We start from the raw sequence: 22,820 nt of genomic DNA, 5'->3' as shown, positions 1-22,820 counted from the left end.
AGGATTTCACTGACTGTACCAGTCTGCCAAAATAAGCTAATGAAGACAACCTAAAGATTGCATTCTTTCCATTTAATACTTGGAGTGAGTATTGTAACTCTATGGCTGATTTTATGTTATTTTCCTCTACGTAAGTTAACCTACCGATTCATCCATGATTGAAGCGGGGTCAAAGAAATCTGGTTTTAGTTCCGTTCTTTCTCTCCTGTTCTTTGATGGTGGCTTAAAAAAGCAAGGAAACAAACATATTAACTGTAATTCCAGGAAAAACAACAAAGTTTTTAAACTGTAATAAATGAAGCTGAACTCCCAGGGGATAAGAATTTACAGGAGATAAATGTTCACCTCTCACATTACTATTACAGGAAGTGTTCTTGCTTTTTGTATGGCAGTTTGGACAGATGGCACTTGTATACACATAGTGGCACAGCCACCTAAGAATGCACAGGTCAATGAGAATGATTTTTGTTTCACCAAAACAAAAAATTTGATTCAAATACTCTCTTTAAAAGCAGAAATACAAATCCAAAATCCCTTCAGAAGACAAGTAGTTTTCTTACTAGGTCTATGTCCATGGTGTCAAAATCCATGCCTTCATTAAGATCTTCAATCCGCCCTTCTGATGACATCATCACATCTTCCACAATTGGCTCTTCATCATCTTCCATTAGACTTGTGCCACGTCGACTGAAATGAAATGATAAAGCACACTGTTTAGCACTAGATCAAGTTAAGTTTTATCTAAGTATTTAAAAAGCTAATGTTTAGTAAGGAACTGCCAACAAGTGACAATCCCATTAGATATAAAAGAAACTAATTAAATAAAAGCGTAACTACTGTTAAGGCTGGTATTTAACCAACTAAAAGATGCTAAGAGAGCAAGAGAGAACAACTAACAAAGATCAACTTATGAAACTTCGTGGTAGATCCCTACATGGGTATTCTAAGAGGTTGCAGGAATGGATAAGCAGATCAAAACCACACTTGAGTTAAGATTTCTATGCAAGTACTTTTCCTCAAGTGAGAAAGAACCTAAGATTTGCCACCTAAAGAAAAACTGTTCCTGCCTTAAGACAAGGCAAGGAAGAATGTCTTTACTATAAAGTGGATGCATAAATCCATTTTGAGACATTCCCACACAGCCCTTCAGCCTCTCTCCTCGTAACTTCTACATGCAACACCAGAACTTTAAATAAGGAGTCATTCTGAATTACAGTGAACACAAACTATGTTACATGAAGCACTGGTATTATAGAATTAAAAACAAGCAGAGGAAAGATGTAAAGCTCCTCAATATATGTATGTCTGTAGTTTTAGTTTATAACTTATACTTTTTTTCTGTAGAACCACGCAGTTTTATTGAAGCTGAGAACTTCTAAAACTAGTCTTCCCCTCCACAGTTAAACTAACTCTGGAACATAACTTCACTATTGTGCGTATCAAAATGCACGCGTGATGAATCATAATGGAGTGAATGACACTACAGTAAGGATGTATGACCTCTGAAGGACATTCACATTTAAGAAACATTAGACTATCTTTATGTTCACAATATGGAGAACTTCACATGGTTTGTGTGTTTGCTTTGGGAAGTTCTACAAAAACTGGTAGTACAGGATTCCGCTCAACACTGGTGTCAGTTCAGGTCAGACAAAATCTGCATCAGTCACAGAAATGCTGAAGACAGCAGTTCCTTTCAAAGGAGGAGGTTTTTTTCAAAAGTAAAAAAGCATCAGCAGAACTCTAAACTTGCAACTTAGAATTCAAGGAAAAAGAAACAGTATAATTAAACTAAGCAGAAACTTTCTGCTCCACACATTGAACACCTATTATAAGGCTCATTTTTAATGTTCTATTCTAAAAATGATTCTGCAGTTATACATAAAGATGTGTCATGTACATTGATTACATATTCCTGCCACACACAGCATTCAGCTCAATTTCCAGGTCCCTTTATTCCATATCTCACTACTGTTTTAATTTTTCTTGAACTTCAGTTCAAAAATTAGCAAGAAATCAAATGGATCTATACTGCTAAATTATCATACACTTTTACAAGTTTTAAGACAAAGAAAACTGTGAAGTGTATCCCTTTTGGAAGGGACAGGAGTAACACTGCACTTAGTAAACCCTTCCCTCCCCAAACCAATGAAAGACTATTCCACTCTCACTCACATAGCGTGTTGCAAGTTGGTTCTCAGCTTGACGTAGTTCATCGCTGCCCTCTCCTGCTGTTGTCGCGCGGCTTCTTCCTGTTGCCTTTGAGCCAACATCCACGTTACTTGCGTGCTTAAAAAGACCATTATTCTATTTTAAACATGAACTGGTTTTGTGTATGAACACTAACACAAAGCAGACCTACTCATCTACGTACTTGTAATCAAGTGGAGCTTGGTGGTGTTCGGGCTGCATAGGATAGACACCCATATAACTTTCTTCAGGTCGCAATCTCTTGGGCTCCCTCATTATAGTGGAAGTAAGCTGAGGCGTCTGCATCATCACTGGTGTGTGCATTGTCTGCTCCCTGTTCAGCCACATACTGTCACTACTGCTGCTTTCTTCAGCTGGAAGGCAACACAGAACATCAGTAAAGTTTTCCAAACTAACCTAAAATTGGAAGTTTAAACATGACTACTTTTTGCCACAGTCTTACACGTGCCCCAGAAAGCCTGGATTTACAACCACTGGCTAGAGTATTTAAAATATTTTGTATTCTATAACTTAATGCAGCACAGTGCCTTATTTTCTTTCGTGAATCAGTGTTACATTATTCAGCCTCTTCAAATGAATAGTTTTCCCACCAGGACACATAAATGCACAGAAGTTAGCCTGTTTTTAAAAAAATACATTAAAGCATACAAATTCCCTCAAGCTAACAAGTAAGTATTGACACGTGTAGTTCATATGGATATCTACTCTAGTAGATTTTAAGATGAGGAAAGTTCTACCTTCAGGTACTTTCCGTTTCCCTGTTGCTGGCTTTGTCTTCTTATTTCTTACTGTAGAACCTCGACTACTAATTCCACTAATCACTGACATAGTATCATCATCCCCACCAGCTAACAAAGAGTTTCTGTAGGACATGAGAGGAAGCCACACATCTTCTCTTCGAAGAGACATCTGAAAGGTCATAAACTTCTCCAAGTAAACGTACCTTTAAATGGAAAAAATAATTACAACAATGCAAAATATCTGTAACAAGATGTTAACATATCAGGATATGCAACTACTGCAATTAACATCCAAAGCTCCTCATCTAGCTAACATGTAGCAAATCCAGAACATGATTTCTGTTCATCCACAATAAAATAACAAGAGTAAATACAATTTGCCCTTTGTGATTATACTTGACCGCATTAGTGTAAAATTATCTTGATGTGCCAGATTCCACTTTAGGTAAATGCAGTACACAAAACCACACGTTTATTCAAATGCAGCTCTTATGATTATCATTACAAATATTAAGAAGAATAATACTTACACTGTTCTTTTGTCTTGTCTGAGAAGTTTGGAGGAGAACTCGCTCAGAATGTCAAGAAATGCCAAATTTAATGGTGGGTGGCTCTCACCTTGTGGATTAGGCTCCTTAAAAGCAAATTCTATGCCATCCCTAAGAAAAAATTATACATGAAGTCACATCAGGCACAAACTTAAGACGAAGTTCTAAGCACTGGAAGCTATCAAAACTGAACACCTTTCTTCTCTGTCAAGAAAGCAATGATTTGAGGTTTCCATACTCTGACAGAAAAAAAAGTAAACACTATTCATTATTTGAATCTGCACACACTTTCTGTCATGATGTTTCTACCTTGCATTTCAAGTTTTCTGCCTAAGTTCAACACAGCCCACCATTAACAATGGAGGGGGGAATCAGTTTTTACTGTTATGGGTAAGAGATTAAAAATACTTTTTTGTGATAGCATCAACGCTGCTGTCATTTAAAGGCTTATACAATGGGGTTGAAGAACACCAATATTACTTATCACTTGGGTTTAATTCAGGCACAAAACTGCAGTCATCCCCTAATTTATCGATGGGTTACATCTCTAGTGTTGATGCGTTTTGCATTAGCAAAATTATTCTGAAAGACTGAAAATGTATTTTAGTCAAGAAGCATTTATGAAAAAGGAAGTAATACAAAGCACGCAATTACTTGTGTAACATAGCAATAGCTTCTCTTGTTTTCAACTGATCCAATCCAAACGTTAAAGCAAAACGTCGAGCAAGTTCCTTTATGCCACTGAATGTTGGTGATGATCTGTCAAAATTATAACCATTTTCTTGAATCATTTCATTGAAAAGCTGTATGAAAGGAAAAGGGAGATTTTAATTTATTAAAAGACTGCCAAACTTCGGAGCAATCAACACAAAGCTAAATAACAGTAAAAAGTGGTTTACAGCATTTTTCTCTTAATTCAAGCACCCCAAAAGACAAACATGGAGGTTTAGGAAAACCAAGTCAAGGCTTTGGAAAGCCAAGTCAGTAATACTCTTCAAGAGTCTACACTTCAGGGTTAATCCTTGAAATGCACACTGTCAAACTATAAATGTAACAGCTTTTCAACTACTACTTGCTAATTTATTTTTTTTTTATCTTTTGAAAATACAAGAATATTGGAAGAAATTCTAAAATGGACACATGCCTTCAAGGAAGCTGCCAAAGACAACAAAACCTTTGCCACTGAGAACCCGAATTTCAACTATTTATCACTAGTTGGCGAAGCTGAACAATCAACTTCATCTTTTCAGCTTCATCAATCCTCTTCTTATTCCTCCGAATTTGACTATTATGATCTTCAACAGTAATTTTTTCTAGTATTTTCTAATTCTAAAACACTCGCCCTTCACTCTCTTATGTAAGACAAAATAAACCAAAACCAGACTAGAGCTATGAACATTAGTTTAATTATTCCCTTTCTCCACTACCAGTTTTAGTGCTTCTTCTCTGGTTAGTTTCTTTCTTAAGCAGTTTTCCTGAAACCAGTTACATATTTCAATTCATGAGGGTTTCTTCTGTATGTTTTGTAATAGTTGGGTCCCCCATGTTACTATTCTTACTGCCACATGGGAATTGTGTAACTGATACCCTGTTTCATGTGTAATCCTACTTACAACATTCACTTTGCCTGCCCTTTAACATCTAAGGGGCTGGTTATTCACGAGACAGAAAAGACTAAGGAGGGTAATATTTAACCAATATCACAAAAAATTGTGAACTCTGGTGAAAAGTTGGCAAAAACTGTAGGAGTATTTAACTGCCCATTTTATGTTGCATTTCCACCAGCTACAAAGTCACACTGCTAAAAAAGGAAAGGCCTCACCCTCCCTGGTACTGGCAATACCCATACAGATAAACCAGTTATGGGGCTTAAGGACTTTCTCTGGTTAGCACTCAACCAGGATCAGCATCTAGATCTACATCCACTATGTGGCTCTATGACCTCTAGTCAAAAAATGAGGTGCGAGGAAAGAGAACAAACTGGGGTACACTTTGAACATGTGTTCAACAACAGCAGAGATCTATATTACAGTCATTTGCAGAGATATGGCTTTATTGTTCTGATCCTGTAAGTAAGATTCATGCAGATGGTTCATGTGAGCAGATGAATCCGACTCTGACCTCGACTGAATTCATCAGGTCTCCACACAAACAAGCTCTTTTACTGAAGAGAGCATTAAATCAAGTTTTAATTTCAAAGATGGGTGAAGCCCCTACCAAACATTAAGAAATACTGAATTACTAAAACTTCTCATGAATTCTCAGAATAGTTTAAAATCAACCAAAGAAACAAAAAAAAACCCCAACCAACACCCTTCAAGAAAAACAAAAGTCAACACAATGGGAGGGGAAATGGGGGGAACAATCAAACAAAAAGAAAACAACTACAAGTAAAAACCAAACCCCACCACAGAGGCAGAAATGTTCTCCCTTCTTCATGAGTAAGTGAACTACCATTTTCACAACACATTTCTGAACATGTGACTCCAAGTATTGGTTTAGGGTTAAGAAGGTATCATGGTGTTACATCCATTTCTTATTCATGTGGCTCTTGCATACACTTTGTGTAGCACAGTATTTTGTGTAAGTATAGGAAGACTTCTGGCAGTTTTTCAACAGTTGCAGAAAATGTGTTCCAGTTTAGACCTACTTATCCCTACCCTCCATAAGCACTTCATCATTAATACCTCACACTAGCTATTAAACTACACATTATCTACAGGATGGAATTACATGCAAAAAAATATTGTAAATGATTCTTACCTGCTGCAAGCTAAGAATAAGTGTTTTAGCACACTGGATTTTGTCTATCTGTCTTGTTTTACTCATTGTTTCTTTAATAATATCACCATAGTCATTGTAATACTAGGAAAAAAAAAAAACAAAAAAACAAAAAAAAGGTTAACTTCCAATTTATAGTTGAAAACATTACGACTACTGCATTTTTCAGAAAACAACATCAAGGATCTGCTACTTAAAAAAATAACTGAAGATGTGCAAAAGGAAAAAACCTAACATGTTCAGGATTATATCATCAAAATATCCTAAACTACCTCCAAAATACTTAAAAAAAAAACCCCTCAAATAAGGAGTATAATATCCAGTTCACACTCTTCTTGTTAGCATTACTTTAGAGGCAGAATGACCTATTTATCTTCAAGGCCATGACACATTTGTTAATAGCATGTGTTCACCCCTTCAGGGTACAAGATTAAAATCTAATCTTTTTAGTAAGTCCTCTATCTCTGGTGGGGAGTTTTTCTGTTTGCTGAAAAGAAACACTAACAGTGTCATAGCCATAATTTTTCCAATGAAGAAAGCTGCCTGTTCAGTTCTGTAAGTATTTCAAGTTCAAGAAAGACCCAGTTATCTCTTTAGAGATTTAAAATATGCGTAGGGTACTCAAACAAAAGCAGGCTGCCCAAATTTTTAATTTTTAAGGTAATCACCAAGGAGCAAAGCTTTATTATATTCACAAAATGAGAACTCATATAACTGAGCAGCTGTGAATCCCAGAAGCCAAGCACAGGGTTTCATATTCAAATAAGATAAAAACAGATGTAAAAATTGGGGGGAGGCTACTCAAAAACAATTTTCTCTCTTCTACAAAGTTTAAGCTGAAATTACTGGATGAGGCTAGACACAGAATAATAGAACAGTTAGGGACGGAAAGGACCTTAAGATCATCAAGTTCCAACCCCCTGCCATGGGCAGGGACACCTTGCATTAAACCATGTCACCCAAGGCTCTGTCCAAGCCAGTCTTCAACACCGCCAGGGATGGAGCATTCACAGCTTCCTTGGGTAACCCATTCCAGTGCCTCACTACCCTCACAGTAAAGATTATGGAGCTGGTCTTTGTGAGAAGATTCTTGAAGGGCCTGCTACACTAGGTAACTGCACTAAAGATATACCACTGATCTGGATAAGAAAATATATCTATTAAAACAATGTAAAAAGAATTACCAGGTTTCCTTCCTCCCTCCCTGATAACACACTGGAACTGTGAAACTAGTATCAAGTCATTTTTTCCCCTTCTTATGTAGAAAGCATTTTAAAAGGTCTGTGAACTACCAACTCCAGAGGTTTGAATTCTTCGCATTCTGAACCAGTTACTAACCAGTTACTTTGCAAGGTAAAAAAACACAAAATAATATGAAATCCACAGCTACTGTATTCTATCAGGTTTATGAAGCATCACTACTAAACTTCAGATTTACCTTCATATATTGCTTGAAAATGTCTGCAGCTGTATTCATTTCCACCACAGTATATACAATGAGTTTACAAAAAGCTGCAAGTAGATTTCTTCTTTTGTGCAATGCTTCAATTTTGCTAGCTTCATCATCCTGCTGCCCATCTAGAAAGAGTTCAGAACATGAAAACTGTCAGGTTTCAATACTTCATATTTAAGCACTGATACATGAAGTGATGTGGGCTAATTGCCAGGATTCTGAAAAATCAAGTCTCACTTCTGACAGCAGTGCATTTTATTGTCCTGATATGGAGACACATGTATTTGTGCCTACTGAACCAAACCTTTACCACGATTATCCTACATATCCCCAAAACATAAGATGCTTTAATTGGCTGCTGACATTTAAAAGGCAAACCTACCCCTGTGCCCATGAACACCTCTCAATGCCGGAGGGGAAAAAAGGGAAAAAAAACCCCAACCAGAAACACAAGAAATAAAAGCACTGGCAAACAAGTATTTTAGTTAGAAGGCAAATAATGTATAGGAAACGTAAGTTTTGTACAAACCTGCACTATTATTATCATCATCCTGATCAATGAAGACATGATCTAAAATAAAACTGAGCAGTTCAGACTGCAATGATGAATCAGGAGTGTAAACAAGTGGCTCCAACATGTCACGTCCTCCTGTCATGATCTGATGACTGAAGATCATCAACACATCACACAGAATTGTGAAAGCCTATTAAAAAGAATCCTTAGTAAGTACTTTGAAATACTGGATTTTATATTTCCACGTAACATAATACTTAGAGCTCATATATACATACAGGCCGCTTAAGTCCAAAACATCTACACAGGAGACCTGGAAGTCAAAATATGGGCAGTTTCTTACAAGAGGCTGCTGTGCAAAGACTGGGTCTCCAAATAAAAGTATTGCACAAATGAAGCCAACTAGCACTGTGAGATTACAACATGAGAAGCCTGAAACTCCCAAGTTCTGCCTGATGGATACATTAAGTCACTACAGAGCTTTGTGGATACCACCACAGTACAGTGTCCTTTTTCCTTTCTTTTATTGTTTCAACCACATTTGTGAAACATCAAACAGCTGAGGTCATTCAACCCCTTTAAACCCTAATGTATGTCTTGCCTCCAAAAAAAGAACCACCCCTTAATTTTGCTGGCTAACTTGTGCATCTGATCTGACTATACTCCACAGCCCCAGAATGTATCAGGACCTAGACTGGCATTCTTCAAACAAACAGATCAAGGCAACACACTGAGCAGTGCTGCACCTCATCTCTTGGACTCTAATCTCTTAAGTACTTCCATTTTAATGAACAGATCTGTTCTCTAACTCCTCAAAGCAAATACTACTCATTTCCTGGTCACAGAATTACATACGCTCCTCTGAAGACACGCCATCTCAGGAGATTAAGGAAGGAAAGCAGAACCACAGCTCTGGTAGCCTCTGTGACTGAGGCACCTGTAGTTTCTAGAGCATTCACCTGAGTCCGAGAGTTACAGTTTTTCAGAGACCTACTCCCACATTTAGTGATTTTTGTTATTTGCATTTCACACCCTACACCTTGTGATCTTTACATTCGATAGCTCTCTGACAGAACACGTCCATTCAGTTCCAGGAATATGCTTGTTCTACCAAGAGTTTCAAAAACTGCAGCTGTGCAACTCAGTGCACCAGATTTTCAACTTCAAGCTCAACCAGATTACTATTACCTTCAGCAGCAAAATCTCCTGGCTTTCTGTTTAATTAAAAGTATACCCAGAAGATAGTTTGGTCCTTCCCCCACAGAGGTTGGTTTGTTTGTTTTTCATTTTAGACTTGTTAAAGGCATCTACTTAAAACTAATCCTGTATCAGTTACCAATGCTCTTCACTGGAACCTGAGGCTCCTTTGAGTGTCGTGGCTAGAGAACTATTTGACCACAGCCTGAAAGAAACTCAGCCCCTATAAGCTTAACCTCTTCCTTTGACCCTACTGCCCTCAGAACAAGACAAGTATTTCCCAAGGTGATGTCTCAATTCTTTTTGAACAGAAGATAAAAAACAACACCCAAAACTTTCATGCCTCCATTTTTTTTTTTTTTCCAAAAAGCTGCATCTTTTGTCCCCTGCCTTAAATGTCAGGCATTGCTTGCAAGGACTAAATACCTACATATGTCTGAAATACGCAAAAACTTAGTTCCAGGTAAAACTCTCCCCCAGAAAGTACAACTGTAGGAGGCACTGACTATGAAACTGGTAACGTGAAAACTGCTCACATCTCTTCTGAGCGTAAGTACATCACTGTTAAGGCTTCCACGCATTTGCTGGAGTGGTCTCTAAAGATCTCTAAACAGTCCTGTTAACAGCTGACCAGTGTGTGAGCATAGCCAAATGTGAGCATAAAAAGAAACACATTCACATACAGTGTGCACTGCAATCTGCATGAACACACACTCATGCTAGGCACACATTACTTTTCTCCTGATTCATTGATCCCCAAAATCCTGGGACTCCGAAGAACTGATTAATATATACTGCATGCAGCATAATGGTGAATGGGAGCAGACCTAGAAGTTGCCCCAGTATGTCCTCACAGGTTTACAGAGAGAGTAAAAAAGTTGCTTTCAAAGTTCAAGTGGATGAGCACATATATATCATAGTAAAAATGTGAGAAGAACATAAAAGCATTCAAAGATAGAACTAAAAAAAAAATTTGTGTCTTTTAAATAGATGTCCCTAGCTTTTCCAGTTCCAATTCTATGAATCCATAATGAGCTTCTCCAGAGGTGTGCGTCACGACCACCTGGTAAGCAAGAGCTTTGATATGGAACTCTCCCACCTCACTTACAAACTAGAAGGGTTCTACAGAGAGTCCGCCCAGTCATTGCTTAAACAAATATACAAACCTGTCTTTGAATAGAAGCTTATGCTGCCTAAAATTAATAGAACAAATAAAGTTTAAATTGGTTTCCAAATCCTACCTAAATCAGCTAAAGGAAGACAACCATGCAAGCACACTATGTATTCACACTTCAAGGGCATTCAGCCTCAGCATCCAAGAAGCATGACATTCCTAAAGAAGCTCTAAAAATATTAGCAAGAGGAACTTTTCAACTGGTTTAAAAGTACATTAGAAGACTACGAGAATGAACAACAGTCACTAACCTGTTCCTTAACAGCAGTGTTTACATTGGTCAGGTAGTGTTGACAGATTTGACAGAACACTCTCATCTGCTTCTTTAGGCGTAGAAGATCCTCCTTTAAAGAGAACGATTTCATGTAACAGGTTTGTTTGTACAGTTTTATAGTGACATTTAGTGTCTGCATTTTCACAGAACTATGCACCACAGCCACAGAGTTGCAATATTCAAGCTGACTGCATTATTTTAAAATCAGTATTACAAATAAAAACAGCAGACAGCAATTTCCTGTCATCCCGTGTACCGCAAAAATAGATGAAAGTTGGAATGCAAATAGTAAAATGAGTTATTAAACAACAGTAACACCTCCACTCCCCCCCCCAAAAAAAACAACCACAACACCCCACTCCACCCCTCCAAACTCAAACCAAACCCTAGAGCACAAAGCATTTTCTCTTTAAAATACCCGTAGTCTCAACCTAAAGGATAGATTTCAGGTAGCTGTTCATAACTACAGTAACAAGGCTACATGGCATTATTGATTTTGTTTAGTAACTCACTGCTTGGGGATAAAGTAAAAGATCAGATGGGAGCTGAGGGTTTCTACCCCTCTACCATTGGGAAAAAAAAAAAAAAAGACAATTTGTAGCGAAGTGTTGCAATAACTTCCAGAAAAATAGATTACTGAGCAAATAAAGTATCCAAACGGTACAAATTCCATCCACGTGTGTGGCATAGTTGGTGTTACTCAACCACATGAAGATTTTAGCCCATGTAGAACAGGGGAAGACCAACTGTGTAACCAGCATCAGCCCAGACAAAAGAAATATCCCTGAGAAGTTTAAAAACTATCCACACTATCTAAACCAAACCAAGTTTTTCCCCTCAAGGAAGCAGGTAACGCACTGGTACAACACATTATTTAACCTCAATGGGAACCTCAACAGCTGTTTCTTGACTATGAGTTTAAGCATAACATGATTTTAGAACACATTCACTAATATAAAATCTTTTCTCTCAACATTTACCACTCAGATTACTTATACTGATGTTAAGAGAACTAAACATAGGATTATTCTTTCCTTTATGAAGAACTAAACATTTAAATTTTAGTGAAAATTGAACTATTTAATCTCTTATTTTAGCAGCCTATACTATGAAGCTGATTCCCACACTTAGTCAACCTGTTCAAAACCAGCACGCAGTCAGTAGTTGCCACAGCAAAAAAACCCAAACAAACAAAAAACCCACACACAAAACTTTAGGCACAGTACATTTCTGTCACTTCTGTTTGTGCCTTTCAACTTCTTCGCTGTTACGTTCCAATGACATTGAACAGAAGCCAATGGAACTTTTTCACATACCTAGTCTATTTGGCAGCAATCAAGCAGTTAAATACAATAAAACAGGCTTAACATCTGAACCACAACTATGAAAGCTTTAATTTACCCCATTTCATTATACAGGAGTGGACAACAGTCTCAATAAAGGACGACTTTCCAAGTAAGTTATTTTCATTCCTGCTGAAAGCACTATGAATTACATTTTACTGCAAAATAGCTAAATTAATCTTCATCTGTAACCTAACTTTCCAGTATTTAGATCTGCTTCTGCCACCAGGCTTGTGATAAAGTTTTAATCACTATTACAACAGACTCAGATTGATGACTACCCTTTGAAGAAGAAGCTAACAAAGCCTCCAGATGCTTTCCAGATCCTTCACTCACTTAAGTGGTTCTCAATAGTTTATGTATCTATATCAGACATTTTAGGGTTTGGAAATGCTAGAAGCCATTGAACACCAGATTGGTAAACTGGCTTAGCCAGTCAGTGTTGAACACTGCAATTACTGAATCAGTAAGGCCACAATTATTCACTGGGCTAATGAAATCTTAACATGATAGCTAAGAGTGGAAAGAAACACTATGATCTCACAAAGGTGTTCTCTGTTTTAAAAACCATTAGTGCAAGTTACAAAGCATGCTTCTTCATTCCTGTACCTACCAGAAGCTCATGCTAGCATACCCTAAAAGAAAGAATTTATACATCCTCACATTAAAGTTAGTTTATCATAATAATAGATTATTAATTACAAATTGTAATTTGTATATTATGAATTATTAATGCCATTAGTTTTCTTTGTTTTATCCCTAATAAATTATGACAGATGCCTACAACTACTTATTCTTAAGTATGGCAATCCGAGTGTTGAAAAAAGCTGAAGAATGTACTTATTTCATCTCTGACATAAAGGATGTATTATCAGTAACTCCAATAACAAAATGCAATCCCAGCATTAGTTTCCAGTGAAGAAGCACAAAATACACCCTTCTCACAGTACTGTAGAAGGCTTCCAAAAAAAGTATGATTGTAAGGTTTGTTTTTCTAGTTAAAGAAAGCAAAATGCTTCAACACTTAATCTCTATTCTGAACTGTCTAGCCTTTCAAAACCCATCTTTCATTAGTCTGTTCACACAGTGAACCACCTCATTGCCCTCTTCAAGCAATGCTGTCTAGTACAAGAAACCTTAATCCTTCCAAGATTTTTCAAGAAGTGAAATTAGAAAGATGACATTTGCCAGAGCTTTGCCCTTCAAGGCTGCTATACATAGACATGGAACAGGCCCTCTTATTCCCTGAGAAAGTCTGAAACTGAACTTTATCTTTTCATGTCTTTAAAAACACATTTAAAAGACTGATGAAGAGCTAAGTGCCACTGCAACATACTGAGCAGTAAGAATGTTACAGCAGTGTGCAAATTCTTTTATCTCACTGACTTGTCACTGATAATTTAGAGTTTACAAAGAAATTCAAGCTCACCTCTTGCAAATAGTAAAACTGACTATACAGTGCTTCTTAGCTGGCATTCTACCCCTCCTTAGTACTATTACTGTGCCAAACTAATAGGTATTGCATTTATTTACTACAATTACTTTAAAATTCTGTCAAAATAAGAATAGTAATAATGTTTAAATAATAAAACTATAATAATTTAGAGAAATACTGGGTTTAAAAGTCAAGCATTCCACTATTAAAATTTTGAATTCTGAAGAACTTATTAGAAAAGCAGATTAAAGCAGGCATCAGTATTAAACAAAAAAAATCTTAGTCTTAATTAATTCCAATACAGTTGCCACTTGATGACACTGCAGATACATACAAATGTTTGTTTATTAGTACAACTGGAACAAGGCATACCTTTGTGGAACTGCTTTCAGTGACTTTTGCTAGCTGCCAAAGGATTACATAATGAGTACACTGCAGTGCATGAATAACAATCTGAAATCAAAAGAGAAAAGGTATTAGATGACAGAGGCCAATAAAAGACAGCAACAAAAGCTACTTACTGTTGTACCTATAGAACACATTTAACTACAGACCTGTTCTGGCATGTCTCCATTTTCAATGCCGGTTTTCAATAACTTGTAGTTGCAGCCAAACAAGTCCCATCTTGATAGATCATGAGCACTAGGAACATAAGAAATGACGCAAAGATGTAATTTAACTAACACCATTTCTGCATTTTGATGTTAACAACTACTAAAAGTTTAACTGGTCTAAAATACTAAAAACTGAAACACCCCCAAAAAAGGCTACAAATACCCCACTAAATCTGAACAAAACACACCCCCAACACCACAAAAAAGTTATACCAAAGCAAATAATAAAACCAGATTTCATTTTGTATGTACATAATCTTCATATATTCAAAATACGTCATGCTCTGCAAAACTCTTTATCATTCACACTAAACAAAACAAAATAAATCCCTCCAAGTTGTATTAAAAACTTGGTAACTAATTAAAACCAAACACAACCACCACCCCCCAACACCACAAACCCTGACAGATGTTTGCAGCAGCCTACTTGTGAAAAGCAGTGATTCTCTTCAGTGTTGACAAGACTTGATATGCATCATCTTCATCAGGTTCCTCCCCCTATTTAATAATCATATAGTAAGATATCCCATGCAATATATGCTAAGCAAGCTAAGGGAACTTCAGATTGTTTTTTTAAACAAACAAAAAGAACCCCAAACAACAAGCAGAAAAAACACACCCCAAATCCAACCAATAGCAAGCAGAGAGCTGCATCTAAATTATTTATCGATGCCATATTTGCTTAGAAGAGTTAAAGAGTTTGAGAGAAAAGGTAGCAGTTCATGTTTAGAAATAGCAGCATGTGGAGAAACACTGAAGGGGAAGTGAGGAGGAGGAAGGTTAAAAAAAAAAAAAAAAAAAAGGAAAAAGTCTAGGATAGCAGAATACAATGTGTTATGTAGGTGCTTCAATTTTCTCTGAAGAATCCAGCAGAGGCCACTGTCAGACAATGGATACTGGACTAGATGGGCCGCAGGTCACTACCTCAATCATACTTCAATCACAGAAAAAAAGTTATTGAAAGAAATTATTTGTTCTAATTTTCCCACAAGTTTTGACAAATTTGCATTTGGAGAAAGAGAATGACTAAAAAAGAAAGTGTTCAACCAAAAATCTCTATTTAAATACACAGGATAAAATATCTAAGGTCACAGAAACTCCTCAGTTTAGCACAGATAGTGCAAGCTCATGGTGCTTTACTGTTCTGAGTTGCACAACCTTATCAAAGCACTGTGGATTTCAGCACTTCTACCAAAGTATTTGCTATTTTCCTTCAAGCCAACAGTCTGACATTTAACTTCCTTGCGTTTAGCTCTCCTTTTTCTTACAAAGGGGGGGAAAAATGGATTACTAGGCACATTTCTTATATAGTCAGCGTAAGTCTACAGTTTCTAGAGCAAAGTCCTAGTTCAGGTCACTAAGCAAGAGGAACAGGAGCAAAGCTTGATAAAATAATCAGTGAAGTGTGGAGAATGAAGCTGTCAAAAAAACACTTCCCATGCTCCTTATCAGATGAGGAGGAGGACAAACAAGTTTTGTCTGAATGTCAGAGATCCAACAATGTTAAAAAACTATCAGAAAATTCTCACTCTTCGGATTAGCACAGTGTGGGAACAAAGTGATTTTTCAGCTATTAACTGCATCTACTTGCATGGAGAAAGAAAGGGGGAGTGCTTTCAAGATATTAGATATTTAACAACAGCAATATGCAATCAAAGGCAAGACTAGCAACTCTAGCAGATCTGAGGAGAATCCTAGTGGAATTACAACACTACATCTCTCATGAGGTTCAAAACTTAAAAGGTAAAAAGTTTACATAATTTCGTAGTTTGTCTGAAACTTTTCAAATTCCCAAAAGACACTTGTGAAAAGGAGATTAAAATTGAAAACTCCTTGTTCTAATATAAAAGAACAGTCTGCGTTCATATAATCACAGCAACGATAGTCTTGTATTATTCTGCCTGACTGCACAACTCTGAAAGTCGGAGGGAAGATACCATCCCTTCTGGAAGGCAGAAAAACATACTGGAAATATTTACAGGGGCAGGAAAAGTTGATCTTGCACATTAAAATACCTCTTGCAGGAAGTCCTCAAGAAGTCGATTAAACTTGTCTGCCAGCTCATCTATTAACTGACTTCTTGCAATATCAACCCTGTTGAAAATGGTGAATTCTTCGTTACAGAGAGCGTGGTATGTTTTCGAACAGGCTTCCAAGACATCTATATCTGTGTGCTTCTCTACGATATCCCGGATTTGTCGCAGTAAGGCATCCAAATGCTACAAGAAAGATGAGGCATGGAAAAAAAATTACACACACAAACACATGTATTTTTAATAAGCGTTAAGAAATTTTAAAAGATACATTCAATTTATTACTTTTGTAACTAGAATACAGAGCACAAAACTCTTCTGGAAGTTCAAAGTATATTAAAAATCTATTTAGCAAAGAAATAAGTAGATCTTGTCAATGGCTAAGGATTCGATGCATTTTAAAAAGTCATTAAAATTTGCAATTGTCAGTATGGTTTTATCTAACACTTGAATTTGCAGTGACAACTGAACAACACAGACGCATTTCTCTCCCACTCACACAAACATTTATACGTGTTCTTAAAAGCTGCATAATTGAAGATTTAGTTTTATAACACTCAAGTGTCAGCAACTGAAGTTGTTCTTACATGCCTCCCCTCAACCTGAGTTGCTCACTGCTAGGCTGTGCTGTCAACTAAACATGTTATTACTTTTCTGACCCTATATTATTTCCATATAGGTATTTCCACTTGCTTCACAATACAGCAAATCTAAGAAGGAGAAAAGAGAGGTGCAAATAGCTTACACCAATTTCACCACCATGGCAATAAAAAGGAGAGCAGTATACGTGATTTGTAATCTGGTAGTTTTCCCATGTTTCACTGCAGTGAAGATGGTGACTAATTAGTTTCAGTGATCAGAAGAAGAAAAGTTATTAAGCTATTTCTACAAGGTTTATATGTCAAGCAGCATACCTCAAGCATGACCATAACCTGATAATAAATGCTCTTGCATGAAGTTCATCTAACTGGCAAGATGCTCTGTTAAAACTTGCCAGACAGTTTTCTAACAACTCAAGAGTTTCAGTATCCTTAAGAACAGCAGTCAGTCACAGCTCTGAAGTCAAAGTCTCACTCTCTCAGTAAGAGTTATGATAAATGGCAACTGAAATTCCAGTGACTAAGTCTAAATTCTGGGGTTTCTCCTTCTGTGTTAAGTTTTACTGTTACCTTACCTTTTCTAATCGCCCTGTTGTATAGATTTCCAAATCAAAGTACTGTGGTAACTGCAGTAAGTTGGTGACTTTTTCTGCATCTACAGAATACTGTAATATTGACAAGGAAAAAAGTTGAAATTAAAGTCTTAGACAAAATAGTTTGTTATAAAATAATCAAATACTAATAGAGACTAATAACAAAAAATGAAAACTTGTACAAGTCATACAGTTAATTACAAAACTACACTTGTTAAGATTTCAACAACTGTCCATCAGCAAGGAATGGAAGCACACCTTTGCTAGCAGCTGAGGAAGTGCCACTGCAAAAAGTTCAGTAATTTTTGTCCTGTCATCCAGCTGGGTTTTCTTTTCCTTTGCTGTCAGCACCTAAAAGATCAATATTGTAAGGATTTTACAACTAAAAGTTCTAATGCAGTATTACAGTACCATTAATGAAATGACAGGTACACTGACCTTTTAATATCACTGTAAAATATTGGGGGAAGAGGGAGAGACACTTTATAAAAAAAATAAAAAATCCTGCCCAGCCACAAAACACCACTATAAGAAGGCTGGTCTTGACAATGAAGGAGCTGCAAACCTTTCAGCTTATGGTTTTTAACGATATTTACTCAATTCATATGTCAAATCTGACCATAAAAGTCCTCAATCTGTTCGTAACTAGGTTTCTGACCAAAAACTTTGAAAGGAGTTCCCATCCCTGCTTAATGCCTCAGTAAAAAGAGGGTGGCCTAAACTCTTACATGATCAGAGAGATTATGAAGAATGCTCTCTTCCCTCATTTTGCTCTTTCAAATTGAAAAGTTTTAGCCTTCCCCAAACCAGTATTTTTTCATTCTGTATTACCTTCAACACTAAAATCAAATGTACTCCAAACAGTACTGGGCACATGCCCAAGCCCAGAAAAAGTGGACTAGCCAGATAGTCAGAATCTGGGGGCTGTGAGGACCAAAGCTGAATTCCTGAATTCAGTCCCTTCAGCAGGAGCTGCCTACAGTTTTTTTCCTTCTTCCTACACAGTCTCCACACAGCCATTCCAACATCTGTAGAAGAGTAGCTTTCTGCTTCTTACCCTTTTCCCTGTTCCTCTTCCCACAGGAGGATGACATTCAGCCGCTTGTCGAATTGTACAAAGCATAATTTCAATCAGTGCGCTTTCCTGTCTATCTGTTAAAGCTGAAATTAAAGAAACAGATGTTAATACACAGCTTGATTTTTTCATTTTCTACAAGCATTAGTATCTAAGAATCAAAATGTGTGGCAATATCTCTTTCCTCCTTTTCTTAAGGGTTAAAAATAAAGGAGGCAGGAGGCATTATTTAGGCCGCTAGCTTGTTTCTAGGGGTGGGGGTGACACAGTGGATAGAGAAGATAAGCCCCTTATAACACAACACAAGAAAATATAATACATTAAGAGAATATAACTGGATGAGCCAAAGGACAGGATGGAACAAATACCAAGTTTGAGAATCATTTTAGTTCCTTTTCACTTTTCTGAGGTCCACTTACTAGGACTTATGAATTACAGAATTATGCCAGAGGGTTGAGCTGTTTTTACTGTCATCAAAAAAATGACAGTATTCTTCCATAAGGTAATTTTAACGCTCAATAAATGAACCACTTTCACAAGCAACTTGGTTTCTCAAAAGACAGAACTGCAGCCTGAACCTGTGGAACAACAAGGCAACTGGACACTACATGCTTATTCCCTCTCTTTTCTCCCCACCACTGTTGTTCTTTGTCTCACTTCCATACTAGGAGTGATGTCTTTTTACTCTTCCTTATATTCTATAGTTAGTATTCAGTGATTTATTACAGTCACATAAAAATAGAGTTATTTGGGGACTCATAAATGTAAACAACTTACACTTTTATAAAGCAAGACTAACAGAAACTGCAGAGCAATGTAAAGATCTACAAAAATCTCTTACGTTCTTCTCCATTGAGAGGCTCCTCCAACAGAAGACTGTTCATACATTCCCAGTCCTTCAAGAGGTCTGTTGCACAGTCCCACATGCTGTCCACAAGATACGCAGCATGTTCATGCAACTAAAACAGGAACAAATTATTATTCTTTATCACTAATAAAATTCATTAGAGAACTTGCCATGATACAAAGTATTTGTCTCACTTGGCTCCTGTCTGTGGCATAAAAAAAAAAAAAAAAAAAAAGGAAGAGAAAATTCTGCAAGCTCTCTGGTTCAACAGAAGCCTCTTCCTCAGTTAACCTGAGAAGTTTAATCCAGACCAAGTACTACGAGTCATGCCATGAGATCCATCAGACCTTTGGGGATAGGAGGGCAGGGGTGGTGGTTGTGCGGTTATGTTTTGGTTGGTTGGTTTACCCTCCCCCCTTATAAATCTCCTAAATGACAAGTTCTTCCCGCCTATGTATTAGCATGAAGAATGACAAAAGAGTATTTCTCAGAGCAGAGCTCACAGCCTGTCTCAACCCTGTGTACTGGTCAGATCCTTCAAATAAACATAACCACACTAAACCGCCTGCTGGCTTCCAGGTTGCTCAAATACTAAGAAAACCAGCATGGATTCATAGTTACTAACCAATGAGTGGGGAAAAGAAAAACCAGTAACAAATAACAAAAATCCAACAAACAAAACCTACACCACAAAAATTAAAGACAGCCCTGAAACTCAACTTACTTCACTTTCCAAAAAGAAAAATACTAATGTCTTCACAAGATTAGCATTCGGACTTTGCCTTCCCCTCCTTTTAAGTATTCCATCATCTTCAGGATCTCTGCGGCTGAAAAGCCTAAAAGAAAAATTATTTCAGGACAAGTTTCTTCTTCATTGCCTTTGCCACAGTTAACTCACATCACAGAATCACAGAATCCCAAGGGTTGGAAGGGACCTCAAAAGATCATCTAGTCCAACCCCCCTGCAAGAGCAGGGTAACCTACAGTACATCACACAGGAACTTGTCCAGGCGGGCCTTCAAGATAGTGTTTTTCTACAGACACGCTCTCAATACCTCGCTGCCTGGCTCCATGCTTTTATTTTGAAAGGAAGTTATTTGAGCCAAGTAGCATTTGAACAATTTCATATATGCTGCACTGGTTATTTCACTGACTGTTTTCAATGTAACGTATAATTATAATAAAACACTTTACAAACACTGGTGATAACTGCAGGTGCTTGAGGTCCCAGTGCTCGTCTTTATCAAATTACATTTTCTGAACTTCCCCCAGTGAGACTTGAAAGCCACAAAGAAATACTGAAAGAAGGTCCAGGAAGTATTAGATGGAAACTCTATTTTGTTTACATACACACCTGATGTGTACTGACTCTCTCCTTTTTTCAAGGTTTTTAAACAGAAAAATACCTTATGAACTGGTGATATGAGCCAGCTTGGGGGGCACATGACACTCAAAGTGGGAAAACACCCATTATGATACAAGCATAAGTTTTAGTACCAAACTACATCAGCATTTTAAGATGCTTCACAGAACATAAGAAGGAAAGGAGAAGACAGGAATGTTTTTTATGACATTCCCTGTAGGCACAAGCTTTTAAAGCACAGCCTTCAAAATTATTCCCTCTTTCCCATTCAGAAAAACTACAACAGTTCAAAAACTACAGTAGCGTCACATATTCTGTAAGTTTGTTCTTAAGACCATTTCATTACTCAGGTTTTTTCTTAAGGCCACTTCATTACTCCATTTTTCCTTTTATTAACTGAACCTAATGGAAATCATAGTATTAATGCTCACACTAAAAAATAACTGATCTCTCCATCTTACTTTTTATAAAGAAATTCCCCTGCAGCAACTGCTACTGGCCGATGAGCAGAATAAACCAGATGGTAGACATTCTCACAGTCTTCTGCAGTCAGAACTTCTTCACTACTCCTTGAGGTGGGAATGAGAAGAAGAAAAGGGAAAAAAAACAAGCTGAGTCAACAGACTACAAACTCTAATGAGGAAGATAAAAATGAAGGACATGAAAATGAAGGACAAGCTAAATCTTTTCCTTAAATTTATAACCTTAAAACCAAAACCAAGATAGCTTAATTCCAAAGTCTTCCTAAACAAAAATAACTGATAAAGTATGAGCAATTGGTAGAAGGTTATGCTCAGAAGTTCAGTTACTGTGTAATGTTCACACACGTATTGTATTTCTTCAATCCACAATAGCTTCACAAATTAGGGAGGCTGAATTCTAAGCTGCTAGGCTTCACACTTAACTGTGGTAACAGCACTGCTCTAGCCAGATTACTTTTTGAAGTTCTTATTTGAGAGCGAGATGCAGACATTTCCCCAGATTTTGGGCTGAGTTCTGTCAAGCTGCTGTCCTTGCCCACAGGTATGAGAAATACTTGAACATTTTAATTTTTGTTGTAGGTCAGATACGGAGATAAATATATACTTACTGTAAAACAAGAGTGAGTAATTTTATTGCTTGGACTGCAACATCATATTCTTTGTCAAGAGTCATAGACACAATTCTATCCTAAGAACACAAAAGAAAGTAAAGTATTTTCAAAGAGGAAAGAACTGTAATATCAACTTTAAAAGAATTTGTATGTACTTAAAAATATGAAGTTACACTAACCTTGAACCGACTGGTGAAGAGTTCCAATTTGGAATTAAGCTCTTTATTATAGTAAAGCCCTTGCAAAGCAGTTAGGCATTTGAGTCTTACTTCCCCTTGCTAAAATAAAATTAAGAACTGGATTAGAAGTCAAATATAGGATACAGATGTGATCTTTAAACCATACAAGACAAATTTCTTTTGCAGTCTGAATTAATTCAAAGACTGAATGTTCTCAAGATATACTATCAGTAATCACATTAATGACATAGGAGTATGTCCTTGTCTGTAACAAGACAGTGGAGAAAAAAAAAAAAACCAAACTCACTGTCTTACTGCAGTTAGTATCTCTGCAAGTCAAAATACACTCATTTCGTTCTTTAAAGATGTACTCTAAATGCTCAAGATATTTCTAACTGGAATTCTGTGTGTTTCGACTTAAATTAAAACTGGCAACACCTACATCATTAATGATCATCTCATGTTAGATCAGAATTGCTAAGTAGATAGAAAGATTCCTACTGACATACAAGACCCGCCTTAGCAGAGAACATGGTTTAAGGTACAGATACAGAAATACTTTTCAGAAGTGTAAGACACCTGACTTCACACAGTTTCTTATCACCCCACTGCCAGAGTCTATTGAGTTTTGACACCCAAGCCAAGAACAGCATAACACAAGTGAACATCCCTCATTTGTTTCACTTCAAATTCAAAAGCCTGAAGCCTCCAATACAGGAACTGCAACATGCTGACTCAACACTGAATCAAGAAG

At 37.0% G+C, this 22,820-nt stretch overlaps 1 protein-coding gene across 2 annotated transcripts in view; it reads right to left on the bottom strand.

Moving 5' to 3' along the window:
* STAG2 (STAG2 cohesin complex component) overlaps positions 1–22,820 on the bottom strand; it is a 78,388-nt gene that overhangs the window by 4,562 nt on the left and 51,006 nt on the right. The window contains exons 11-33 of one of the 2 annotated variants that reach the window (XM_065689840.1): positions 22,067–22,165; positions 21,885–21,964; positions 21,256–21,363; positions 20,156–20,267; positions 19,426–19,543; positions 18,567–18,670; positions 17,768–17,860; positions 17,492–17,581; positions 16,300–16,503; positions 14,712–14,782; positions 14,225–14,312; positions 14,043–14,123; positions 10,870–10,962; positions 8,263–8,437; positions 7,719–7,858; positions 6,263–6,364; positions 4,154–4,302; positions 3,482–3,610; positions 2,949–3,154; positions 2,375–2,564; positions 2,176–2,259; positions 561–687; positions 145–222 (exon numbers count right to left, since the gene is read on the bottom strand). In XM_065689840.1, coding sequence (XP_065545912.1) covers positions 145–222; positions 561–687; positions 2,176–2,259; positions 2,375–2,564; positions 2,949–3,154; positions 3,482–3,610; positions 4,154–4,302; positions 6,263–6,364; positions 7,719–7,858; positions 8,263–8,437; positions 10,870–10,962; positions 14,043–14,123; positions 14,225–14,312; positions 14,712–14,782; positions 16,300–16,503; positions 17,492–17,581; positions 17,768–17,860; positions 18,567–18,670; positions 19,426–19,543; positions 20,156–20,267; positions 21,256–21,363; positions 21,885–21,964; positions 22,067–22,165 — 2,721 coding nt within the window. Of the gene's footprint in view, positions 1–144; positions 223–560; positions 688–2,175; positions 2,290–2,374; positions 2,565–2,948; positions 3,155–3,481; positions 3,611–4,153; positions 4,303–6,262; positions 6,365–7,718; positions 7,859–8,262; positions 8,438–10,869; positions 10,963–14,042; positions 14,124–14,224; positions 14,313–14,711; positions 14,783–16,299; positions 16,504–17,491; positions 17,582–17,767; positions 17,861–18,566; positions 18,671–19,425; positions 19,544–20,155; positions 20,268–21,255; positions 21,364–21,884; positions 21,965–22,066; positions 22,166–22,820 lie in introns of both variants that reach the window. The other variant, XM_065689839.1, reaches the window with a different exon arrangement.

The sequence above is a fragment of the Lathamus discolor genome, chromosome 9 (assembly GCF_037157495.1).
Source record: "Lathamus discolor isolate bLatDis1 chromosome 9, bLatDis1.hap1, whole genome shotgun sequence".
Classification (NCBI taxonomy): Eukaryota; Metazoa; Chordata; class Aves; order Psittaciformes; family Psittacidae; genus Lathamus; species Lathamus discolor.
The sequence above is the reverse complement of the archived record's forward strand: the minus strand, read 5'-3'. Positions and strand labels throughout refer to the sequence as shown.